The 12,151-nt window shown below is 50.9% G+C and overlaps 1 protein-coding gene across 1 annotated transcript; it reads right to left on the reverse strand.

Moving 5' to 3' along the window:
- Nucleotides 1-2,286: 2,286 nt before the first annotated feature.
- On the reverse strand, nucleotides 2,287-11,922 carry CPSF4L (cleavage and polyadenylation specific factor 4 like). The gene is made up of 6 exons (XM_049859903.1): nucleotides 11,807-11,922; nucleotides 11,244-11,294; nucleotides 8,547-8,699; nucleotides 4,368-4,463; nucleotides 3,359-3,452; nucleotides 2,287-2,860 (listed from the first exon to the last, which is right to left on the reverse strand). The coding sequence occupies exons 1-6, from the start codon at nucleotides 11,907-11,909 to the stop codon at nucleotides 2,647-2,649; spliced, it is 711 nt and encodes a 236-aa protein (XP_049715860.1). The 5' UTR covers nucleotides 11,910-11,922; the 3' UTR covers nucleotides 2,287-2,646.
- Between the last annotated feature and the right edge of the window lie 229 nt (nucleotides 11,923-12,151).

Consider the following 12,151-nt stretch of genomic DNA (forward strand, 5'->3'; position numbering starts at 1 on the left):
TGTACAAAAATATATTCTTAAATGAGCCATGCAAAGAAGCAGCTGTCATGCTAAAGAAAACCATTTGATATAATTGCCCGTTGATGGCAGCACGTGAGGCTGTATGCACGAGAACTGCCGTGTGCAGCCCAGAATTGACTAGCAGCGCGGGAGCTGAGCAGAGCAGAATGATCACGTATTTCCCATACACCCTAGCTCTGGGTTTTACCTATAACTTGCTCCCCCACTTCACGGATAACTTGTTCCTGCCACAGTCGCTCGATCTGCCTTTGGTTCTGTTGTATTTTTAGTGGTTCACTCACAGCGTAGAAGGAGGTAAGCCTAAGTGTAGCGGGCTGCTTCTGCACCTCGTGTCCCGTTTTGGCTGGCAGTGTGCTCACTCTGGAACGTTGGGAACAGAGGACCCCATAAGATGACCACTGGGTATCTTCACTAGTGGGTCTTCCAGTTCCCCAAACCACGGACTACTTTTTGATAAGTCCTACCAGGTGGGTATTAACTGTACTTACTAGCATAATGGCCCGTTTTTCGACATTAAAAGGGAAAAAGATAATGGCATGACATTTTCTGTAAATTTAAATCCCAAGAGAAAACGCCTGAACTGTCCAGGGAGCCATAGGGGATAGCTGGCTTTCTAAGGAACGTGATGGTTTCTGCGCATAAATGAGGCTACGTTTCAGGCCTGAGAGGGACCTCGAGATTGGAGACCAGTGTTAAGTATCCCAGAGAACAAGGCTGTGGCCTTTCAAAGGCCAATAAAATCAAATGTAGAAGAAAATGAATGGTTTCTCCTTTCTTCCCTCCTTGTGAAATAACGAATCTCTTGCAGAACAGACAAAGCTCAGGACAATTGAGAAGCTACCCCTTGGAGATGTGATAAAGGTGCTTTTTTTTCCTCCTGATAAACCAGAAGACCCAGAGAGAAAACCAAAGTGCTGCATCCTTCCCTTACCAAAACTGCTCCCAGATCTGAAGATCTAATTCTGTGCAAATAACTGAGAATTAGCAGGCAGCAGAACAGGGGACTGAAAGTGTGTCATCATTAGCCTTATAAAGAAACACACAGTCTTATCTGGCGGGAGATACAAGATCAGGTGCTGAGACTTTGTGTTACAACATTTGGTTTACCTGTATCGCCCCAAAACCAAAAAAAAAAAAAACCCATTGCCATCGAGTTGATTGCAAGTCATGGTGACCTCATGTGTTACAGAGGCGAACTAAGCTCCCTAGGGTTTCCTTGTCTATAACCTTTACAGAGGCAAATCACCAGGCCTCGCTTCTACAGCACCGCTGCAGAAAGGTTGGGAACCGCCAACCTTTCAGTTAGTCGCCAAGAGCAGACAGTTCGCACCACCGAGGGGCCTTACAGTATCCCCCTATTCTCCCTAATTCATGCTCTAGAACTTATAAACTGCAGTACAGTTTTCCTATCTGTTGTAGAGAGGGTGTCGTGTTTTCTTGCAGCTAGCTGGGCAGAGCCGCCCCTCCTGGCCCTCAGCAGCAGCAGCCCAGCCCTATCCGCTTTCACACACCCTGTAGCACAAGGCTTTCTGCAGAGCCCTGAGCCCCAGGCAGGAGGCGGGCAGGTTGGGGCCTCATCCGGAGAAGCAAGCACTGTGTCAGGGAGGGCCACTCGGGAGGTGGCTCTACCGCAGAAGCAGGAGGGGCTGAATCCCAGGGCCTGTTTACAGTCTGCTGACAAAGTCAAGTCAGGAACACCTGCTGCAGATACTTGCCGCGTACAGACCTGGCATCTTTACACTGAGGTGGGGGCACGGGCCACACAGGCACGCTTAACCCAGATTTGGAAATGCCTTTCTTTTCCTTTTAATTGCCCAAAGCATATCTTCTGATGAAAGTTCGAAGTGGGCTCGTAAATTCCCCATAGGCATTGAGGATGCTTCCCTGCTGGGGGCCAGCAGGGGTCGCCCTCCTCCATGCCATTGCCATCCCAGCCTCTGGTGCTGGGTTTCTTGCCAGTTAACTGATCTCACCTCTCAGAACTCAGTAGCTGCCCCCAAGGTTCACACTTCTCTTTTGGCCTTTCCGACAAATGACAGCCCAACATCAGCCATCTAGACCTGGGGTCAGCAAACTTTTTCTGTAGACGACCAAACTATAAATGTTTTAGGCTTTGCAGGCCACAGGGTCCATCTCAACTACTCAGCTCTGCCTTTGGGGTGTGAAAGCAGCCAGAGACGACAAGTAAAATGAAGGAGCATGGCTGCGTTCCAATAAATCAGTTTATGAGTACTGAAGTTTAAATTTCATACAATTTGCACATCACAAAATATTTTGTTTTTTACCCCAACCTATTAAAAATGTAAAAATCAGCCTTAGCTTTCCAGCTGTACAGAAACAGGCCGCAGCCTGGATTTGGCCGTCAGGCTGTAGTTCTTTGATCCCTGAGGTAGGCTCTCACGGGTGTTGGGCATCAATAGAAGAAGTGTCTCCGTAGGGACTGGGCACAACCAGGATAGCGCTGACTCAGAAAATGAATCCGAAGCCGGGTCCCCTTTTTTTGAAGAAACCCACACGTTTTCCAAGGAGAAGGAAAGCCTGGGGCTGGTGAGCTGCAAAGTCCCACCTGAAGCCGTGATCACAGAGGTCGGAAATGGGTCTGAGAGGAACAAGCGCATATGAGTGTCACACACGGTGATGGTGGGTGATGTCACTGGGGAGTGCTCTGGGCAGGTCATGTGGGAGGGTGAAGGTCCCCTGGGAACTGTGCAGCAGCCACACTAGGGAGCGGCGTTCCCGGGGGGACAGTGAGAAGTGGACTAAATGAGACATCTGCAGGTCCCTGCCTGCACTCACCTTCACGTATCTGGGACTGAATAAAAGCAGGTTCATCTTGGGACTGGGGGGAGGAGAGAGAGAGACAGTTAGCGCCCTGCTCTGGCTTCCTGTGTCCTGCTCATTTACATGCCAAGCACCGGCCTGCTGCAGACTTCCTATTTCAGAGCCCTCAGGGGATGGAGCCCTTATTGTAGCCCCAGAGTGAAGAGTTGCTGAGAATTCTTAGAGGAGGGGGGTATTCAATGTTTCTACTTGTTTCTAGGACCATTTGTGAGATGATGTGCACCCTTCCGCAGACGTGCACCCTTCCACAGCATGAGCCTATGTTCCCGGGCATGGGCTGGAGTTTAGCACGGTCGTTAGCACTGAGTGCTTGGGGTGGGGCGGGCACAGCAAGGCCAGCAGCATGGTGGGCAGGTGCTGGGCAGATACTGGACTTTCCACCCTGGGCCAGTGAAGGTACAGAAGCCTCCTGGTCTTTGGATTTGGTGGCTGAGAAGTTAGAGGGTGGGCCCAGCATTTGGTGGGCACTGGTATTCCAAGGGTCATGCGTACTTACTGTGTAAATTGGCACTTGGGTCCTTCAGGGCAGAAGCCAGCTAAGTAGTTGATACACATCACCCTGTGGATGTGGCGGTATTTGCACAGGGGACCTGCTGGGCAAAGAGGAAATGACCAGGAAGATCTGCTTTAGGACAAGGGGAAACACATGGAAAGGTCCATGGGGAAGGGTATGGACAGTCAGACCCTTACCCATTGCTGTCAAGTCCATTCTGACTCACAGCAACCCTATAGGATAGAGTAGAACTGTCCCATAGGGTTTTCCAAGACTGTAAATCTTTTATGGAAGCACATTGCCACATCTCTGTCTTGTGGAGCCAAGCACTTAACCACTGTGCCACCAGGGTTCATAGGATACCACTTAAATAATTTTTTTTAAAAAACTAGTTGCTGTCAAGTCAATTCTGGCTAATGGCAACCCCACTTGTGTCAGAGTAGAACTGTGACCCACAGAGTTTTCGATGGCTGTGATCTTTCAGAAAGAGATCACCAGGCCTTTCTTCCAAGGTGCCTCTGGGTGGATTCAAACCACCAACCTTTCATTTGTACCACCGAGGGACTCCCTACCCATTTAAAAAACCAAGCCCATTGCCATGGAACTGATTGATCCTCCTGCCCTTTCCATCTAGCCCTGCAGCAGCGCTTCCTAGCCATGTAACTCAGCTGGGAAAAGGAACCTGGGCAGGTGTCAGCTGGCAAGTCCTGATGTAGGCAGGGTTGGAAGTGTCACTCTGACATGCCCCATGTCTTGGAGGACTTACATCAAAGTGGACCGTTGTTTGCCGCCTTTTATTTATCTCTAGAAAGTGTAGAAGGAGCCCTTGTGATGCAACGGTTAAACACTCAGCTGCTAACTGGAAAGTTGGCAGTTCCATCTGTTGGGATTTCAACTCGGGGGGCAGGGGCAGACTCCACAGATCCTCATCAGAATACTCCATCACCTGCCAGGAGCCCCCCACCCCGATCGCCTATGCCCCCTCAATGCACCCCTCCAGTCAAGTCCTCACCGTTCTTGCAGAAACCTTGATCATACCAAGGACAGTCCTGGGTCTTGGAAGCTGGCTTCACATGAAGAAAGGAACACTCCTTATTGTTGCAGTCACCTGAAATGATGCCATTCTTTGTACGTAAGTGGGCTCTGTGTGTGTGTGTGTGTGTGTGTGTGTGTGTGTGTGTGTGTGTGTGTGTGTTAAAATATACAGGGAAACCTATGAGAGCCAGAACTTAATGGCACTGCCTTGTTTTTCCACCTTCTCTATCACTCTCCATTAAGGATTCTCCCTTGTTTTATTGAGTGGGTTTTCCTTCTCTGACAGGTTTCTGCCTTATATAGGTTCTGCCTTTTGCAGGTTTTACTATGTATCACACACAAAAAAAATTGCTGTTCCAACCAGTCTTCGGTGTACAATTCAGTGACATAAGCAGGCTCGTCTTTACGATACTTCCCCCCTCCCCAAACTGGATTAGCCCCTCACGTACAAACCACTTGCTTTTCTTCTGGTCTTCAGCGGCTTTTTTAAAAAACATCAAGGTCTTTTTAACCCATCCTGCAATCTAAGAAGGGTGGACCTTGGTAATAATTTGCTAAGCAGGGCATGGGTATGAATACACACATCTGGAAGAGTTGGGACAGGCCATACATCCAGAAGGGACCGGACTAGAAGGCAGTTAGAGGCTACCAGAGACAAGGAGAGACCAGGGAGACCTGGAGCTAGCAGCTAGCGACCCGAGGAGAGATAAGACACTGAGTAGAGATGTTACTATGTGCTTTCATTAAAGCCCTCTCCTTGTCTCTTTGTGGCACCTACACCACTTCCAGAGCCTGGCAGAGCAGTTGTGCCTGGTGAAAATGCCAAGAAGAACAGGGTACTTACTTCAAGGTTGGCACAAGGATGAAAATAGGTACTACACAGGGGGACACCTGTGATTACCCTAAGCGTCTGCTCTAATCTTTCTGTTTATGGATCCCACCAAGACTCCTGTTGAGCTTCTCTGCAGAAGGAGCCAGCCCTGTGGGCACAGGTTTCTTAGGAGGGGTTGTAAGAGCCCTCTGATTTCCCAAAGTTAAGGACCCACAGCTCTAAAGGAGGCACGGGAGAAGATTCAGGCCACTTTTCACCTCACTCAAGTAGAGAAGTTGTGACTCTTTCCAATTTTATCCTCCTTAAATTTCAATAATTCAGTGCTTTTCAGGGTTGAAAGGGACTTCATAAAGTATCTACTTGAGTAGTTTTCAAACTATGCTCCAAAGAGATGTATTTTATACATCAAGGTTCTACAAAGCAACGTTTCATATGAAGGATAATACCACTGCTTCCTAAGAGTTTAAAACTGCCATTCTCTTCCCGCCCTCTCATTTCTCAAATGAAGACCCCGGGGCTCAGGGGGGCGATGTCCCGTCCGTTTTCGTCCGGGCTTCCTCGCGCTGTTGAAGGGTGGGAGGGCTTGCTCATCACCAGTGTATAGCGCTTGATGGAGTGCTAGCTCTGGGCCTGAGCCTTCTAGGAAGTCAAAGGACATCACCCCTGGGGCTAGGTCAACATTTGATAGGTAGAGATAATGGGAAGCCTGCTCTGCAATGGGGTTGCATTTCTGCCCTGGACTGGATGCACATGTCTGCATTCCTCTTATGGCCAGCAGGTGGCACCAGCTCTTCACCTTCAGTTCTCACCTTCCGGAGACGCCCAATACCCCTTTCAACAGCACAGCCAAGGAACAGCACCAAATAAATACCCTAGACTTCCCAGCCTCCTTTCCGCTGCCCTTTCCCACTCGCGTACTCCCAGCAGTCCTTTTTTTTTTCTTTAAAGGAAGCAATTTACTGCCAATAAGAATGATATACCAGCAATCCCAGTTACTGTGGAGTTGATTCTGGCTCATGGTGAGCCCACGTATGTACGAGTAGAACTGTTCTCCATAGGTTTTCAATGGCTGATATTTCAGAAGATCACCAGGCCTTTCTTCCAAGGCACCTCTAGGTGGACTTGAGCCACCAGCCTTTCAGTTAGCAGCCCAGCACTTTAACCCTTTGCACCATCCAAGGACTCCAATAAGAATGATATTGAGTAGCATCCGAGGTCCTAAAAGCTTGTGAGTGGTCCTCTAAGACACTCCACTGATCTACCCCATCTGAGCACAGGAGAGAGAAGAAAACCAAAGAACACAAGGGAAAGATTAGTCCAAAGGACTAATGAACCACAACTACCACAGCCTCCACCAAACTGAGCCCAACACAACCAGATGGCGCCTGACTACCACCACCAACTGCTCTGACAGGGATTACAATAGGGGGGTCCCCAACAGAGCTGGAGAAAAATGTAGAGCAAATATTCAAACTCACAAAAAAAGACCAGACCTACTGGTCTGATAGAGGCTGGAGAAACCCCAAGAGTATAGTCCCCTGTCACCCTTTTAACTCAGTACTGAAGTCACTCCTGAAGTTCACCCTTCAACCAAAGATTAGGCAGCCCCATAAAACAAACATAATACATGTAGCTCCACCTTGTATCGTCCAACCCAGGGCAAGGATGAGAAGGCAGGAGAGGACAGGAAAGCTGGATGAATGGAAAAGGGGAACCCAAGGTGGAGAAGGAGAGTTGACACATCGTGGGGTTGGCAACCAATGTCACAAAACAATATGCATATTCATTGTTTAATGAGAAACTAATTTGCTCTGTAAACCTTCATCTAAAGCACAATTTTTAAAAAAGCAAAAAAAAAGGAGAATGATACTGCCTTTGATATATTGGAGAGAGATATTCATTCATTTGTTCTAAGGACAAAAACACAGACTATGTGTTGTAATCATGAGTTTACACTAATCTGAGTAATTTGAGGCCAGAAGAGGACTTGGTCTTACTCCTCTTGCCATGTTCAGCACGGTACCCAATCCCCAAATGAAAACCAACCAGGGTTTATTAAAGGAGTAAAGAAGTGACAGAGTTTTAAGTGATGACCAAAGGGAGCTGGTCTCCAGATAAACTTGTCCTTTCTTGAAAGGAAAACATGGGCAGTTTGTGAACTACCAGGGCCCTCACCTCCAAGGAGCAGACAGGAAAGAGAATTTTGACATGGGACACACCCTTGCTGACTTAGAGGATGGTATGCCTTCTTCCCACGTACCCAGGACCCTCCCCACCTGCCTGTAACCACCAATGAGGGACAGCTGCCCGTGGCCCCTGAAGCAGCTCCAGCTACATTGTGGAGCTGAACCTCCTGAGTCAATGGCATCATGGGGAATTTTCCCAGCTCTCTTACTCCAGGCTACTCTTCTTGGAACCCAGTCTGAAAACTACCAGACTAGCTAACCCTGAAGGCTTCTTCCAGCTCTGAGAAGCACCGAGCTGTAGAATTTCGTTGAGGAGGAAGAGCCGAAACACATTCACAGATTCCATTCTCTTGGGGTACCTCCAGGTAGACTCGAACTTCAGCCTTTCAGTTAGCAACCGAGCACGTTAACCGTTTGCACCACCTAAGCACTCTGATTCCATTCTTAAAGGAGGTGGAAAGTGGCTGCGTCTTCCCCCAAAATAACCCCTTGGATGACAAAAGAGGGACTTGAGGCCAGAAGGGAAGTAAGATGCCCAGTAGTTCCCAAAGTGCGGTACACATGATAACATAGGGGTGGTACCTCTCAACCTCCTGACTTGATATTTACAGTTACCTTTTACTTCTGACCAGGGATACCAGTTTTCCATTGAGGGAAGCAATGTTACTCTTTCTTCTAGAATAAGGGTTAAAAATATCAAGTCGGTTGAAACAACATACAGGTAGTTTGTGGGGACCACAATGGTTTGCAGGTACCACAGTGGTTTGTGGGGACCACAATGCCAACACATTGTAAGCATGGTTCTTGGAGGCCCAGCATTTAAGAACCACCAGCCTGAGCCCCGGGCCTGAGAGATGCCTGTTTGGGGTTCGCTTCCCCTGATGGTCAGTCCCGGGTGTGAGTAGGCAGCACGGAGGGATTCAGTCTTTGATATCAACCCTACCCTCTTCTTCTCTTGGGGGTAATGGGGTTGTCTGAGCCTGTGAAGCAGCGGAAGGCGGGAATCACAGAGCACAGGTCCATTTTTTTTCTAGGGGTTTGGAGAAGCAGGCACCTGAGGCTCAGATTTGGCCTCGTTGGCCTCCTGGGAGCCCCCCGTTTCCAGCCTCCCTGCCCTCCCCAGGGCTGGCAGCCTTACCAAACTTGGAGTAGAAGTAGCACTCAGGCATCCTGGCGACGTCATACTGGTGCAGGAAATGGCATTGGTCACCCTTCTTGCACAGCCCCCGCAGCCAGTGTTTGCACACCACTGTTCTGCCGCCGCTGTCATGCCGGAAGGGGCAGCGCTTACCTGGAGACACCAGAGCACCTGCCGGGAGGCCCCACACACCCCCTGAGGGCCTTCCCTGGAGCGTGGGGGCTTCCCACCCTAGCTGTCCTCCTCTGTCCCCTCCCCCGAGCTCCTGGTGCTGGTTGAAAGCTGCCATTGAGTCAGCCCCCAACTTACGGTGACCCCATGCACAACGCAACAAAACGGAGCCCAGTCCTGTGTCATTTCCACCATTGGTTATCAATCAAACCGTTGTGATCCCTAGGACCTTCGCTGGCTGATTTTTGGAAGCAGATCGCCAGCCTTTCTTCCTAGTCCATCTTAGCCTGGAAGCTCCGCTGAATCCTATTTTGCATCATAGAGCGCACAAGCGTCCACTGACAGATAGGTGGTGGGTGTACATGAGATGTGTTTGCCGAGAATGGAACCCAGGTATCCTGCACAGGAGGTGAGACCTCTACCACTGAACCGCCAGTGCCTCAGGAGCCCTTGGTAGGGGCTAGAATTAGGGGCCAGAGGCAGCAGGAAGGACTCGCTGTGTTCTCAGACAGCTGTTCCACCACACCTTTGCCCAAAAGTTTCTCCCTGCCCACCGCCATCTGTCCCTTCTCTGATTGGCAAGCTGCCAACTGAGTCTCAGGAGCCCAACTGTGCAGGCAGCTCTCTCCTTACACCCCTGTGGCACTCTGCACAACCTCTCCTCCAGGCTTGTCCTGCAGCTCCAACCCGAGCGGATTTGAATCCCAACACCCAGCATATACTAAGTATTCATTAAGGGCTCATTGGATTCCTGTCTTCAGAAAAACAAACACTATGCTTCCTGATTCTGGAAACACAGTGATGTAAGAGCCAATCTCATAACCATTTAGAAGGAATCTTACATGGAAATGTCATATTTAATTATGTATCCTCTTCCTTAAAATGGCATTGCCACCAGCAGGAAGAGCATCCCAATGCCTAAGTTTCTAAGCAGGCCTGGCCTCATGGTGGGCAACTCTCTCTGATGGAATCTTGATAGGGCCTGGGAAGGTGTTCTCCTTTAATACCCCTATCCCCTGCACTGGGCCATTAACAGGAACCTTGGTGATACAATGGTTAATCACTCAGCTGCTGAGCTTGCTAACCAAAAAGTCGGTGTTGGAACGCACCTGCCGCTCCATGGGAGAATGATGTGGCAGTCTGCTTCCATTAAAGATTAACCTGTTGCTGTTGAGTCGATTCTGACTCATAGTGACCCTAAGAGACAGAGTAGAACTGTCCTGTAGGGTTTCCTAGGCTGTAATCTTTACAGAGGAGCCGCTAACCAAAAGGTGGGCAGTTCTAATCCACCAACCGTTCCTCAGAAACCCCGATGAGTCAGAATCTATGGCACACAACAACAACCCCACCCGCCTCCCCCAGCCCCCTGCCACCCTTGGCCGTGGACTTGCTTGGGTCTGACCTTCCACGACAACAAGTATCCTGCAAGAGGGCCTCACTATGAACTATGGCTTTAGAGGTGGGACGGGCTGAGCTGAGGAGATGGGGTCTGAGGAGGAATCACTGAGTCCTGATGGAGCAGGGGTGGGGCGGGGCGGGGTGGGGGTCAGGCCTGGCTGCACAATGGGCTGTCTCCCTTCTCACCTATCACCAGGCTGGGGGCAAAATGAGGCACGTGGGCAAACAGGGCTCAAGGGCCTCCCAGCTCCCAGGGACAGATTTATTTGGACCCCAAAGCAGGTCCTAAACTGATTCATACTAGCAGAGTTCTTAGCCTGGATCTATTGCCAGGCCTCTGGGAGGCTGGAAAAAAAAAACAAAACAAAACCTGTTGCCCTCAAGTCCAATCCCGCTCACAGCAACCCTATAGGACAGAGCAGAACTGGCCCAGAGGGTTTCCAAAGAGTGGCTGGTGGATTCGAACTGCCGACCTTTTGGTTACCTGCTGAGCCACCAGGGCTCCCCCTGCCTAAAACTGGATGCAAGACTTTTTGGTTTTTTTATGGGGAGAGCCTCTAAGTGTTCCATGAGCCAGAAAAGAAAAAAAGTTAAGAACACCTATGTTTAAGCCAGGCTTCCCCAGCAGGGCTGCATCTGGGGACAGGAGCTTAGGAAGAACACTTTGCTTAACCCAAAGTCCGAGACGGGGAGGAGGGAGAGTGCTGTTGGCAGCCCTTTAGAGACTGTGGCCAGAGCTACCTAGGGCGTAGGGAATGGGTAGGACGATTGACCTGGTCCCACAGAGACTAAGAAGCCAAGGGTTGGCGGGCGGAGGCAGAAGGGGGCACACTCACTTGGCCGGGGCCTCTGAGGACACACAGGCCAGGCCCATAAGCCCTCTGGCACCCCTAGCAAGGCAGGAGGAAGGAGCTGCCCCTTCCTGGTGACTCTGCTTTACCCTCGGACACAGGCTGCTGAGCAGAGAAACACCCACCCACCAATCCTTTGCCTACTAATAATAAAGCTAATATTTTGCCATGCCCCCCAACCAGGTGCAGATTTGACATCTGAGCCAGTGTGGCCCGTGTAGCCTGGACGGCCCCTGATCCCCTGTGTGGCCCAGGCCCACCGGCAACCCTCACTCACCTTTCCCGCAGAGCTCTTTCCTGAAAAAGGTGCACACAGCTGAGCCTGACTCTGAAGGGGAAGGGAGGGAAAGGAGAAGGGAGTTTCCCCGGAGGCCTTCACCCCCATCAGCAAGTCCCACCTAGACCCCCTTGAGGCTCGGGCCTGTGGTCCCCAAATCCAGGCCAGCCTCCGAGCCTCAACACCTCTGCCCCCTAACCCTCACAGGAGAAGGAGAGGACCAAGGCAAGGCCACCCTGGCACCCTGGAAGCTAGTCTGGGCGTCCTAGTTGTAGCTTCTCTGTCTCTACTTCTCTCTGTGTCTCTGTTTGCCCAATCTGGAAAATGGACGACACAGAGCCAGCCCCGTTCTCCCAGAGTCCTGGAAGGGACATAGAGGTGGGGCCTGAGCCCCTAAGAGGAAAGGGGCTAAACTGGGATTCCTAGACGGCAGGCTCAAGCTTCCCACTGCCTAGCTTCCCCCCACCTGCACCCCCAACCCTGTGAGTAGAAAGGAGAGCCAGAGAGAAGGGGCCAGGCCACCAGGAGCTGGGCCCCGGGAGGGTCGCGTGCTGCCCACTCACTGTCCATGCCCTGGAAAGGCAGGAGCCCCACACCCTTCTGCATCTCCACATCCTCCTCAAAGGCAAAAGTGAACCGCTGCAGGCCGGCAATGACCTCCTCCATCCCTCAGCTCCTGCTCAGGCTGCTGCAGCTGTGGCGCCCCTACAGGTGGCCCCTATATAGCTCATGCGAGGCCTTAAGGGCCCTGGGGCCAGTGCTGCTCCCTCACCCTTTCTCCCCGAAAGGCTCTCTCAGGTGACCCCAGACAGCTGTCTAGCTGAGGCCGCACAGGAGTGGTGTGCAGCCACCTCACAGCCCACCCACGCTGCAGGTGCAGATGCCCGGGGCCCCCATGCCCCTCACAC

The sequence above is a fragment of the Elephas maximus genome, chromosome 19 (genome assembly GCF_024166365.1).
Source record: "Elephas maximus indicus isolate mEleMax1 chromosome 19, mEleMax1 primary haplotype, whole genome shotgun sequence".
In the NCBI taxonomy this organism is placed as follows: domain Eukaryota; kingdom Metazoa; phylum Chordata; class Mammalia; order Proboscidea; family Elephantidae; genus Elephas; species Elephas maximus.

Excerpts from the sequence above, each read along its gene's own strand:
- CPSF4L (XM_049859903.1), bottom strand. The coding sequence starts at position 11,909 with ATGGAGGAGGTCATTGCCGGCCTGCAGCGGTTCACTTTTGCCTTTGAG. Across the intron at positions 8,700-11,243 it reads GAAAGAGCTCTGCGGGAAAG|GTAAGCGCTGCCCCTTCCGG; the intron begins GTGAGTGAGGGT and ends TGGTGTCTCCAG. Across the intron at positions 3,453-4,367 it reads TCAAGGTTTCTGCAAGAACG|GTCCCCTGTGCAAATACCGC; the intron begins GTGAGGACTTGA and ends TTTGCCCAGCAG.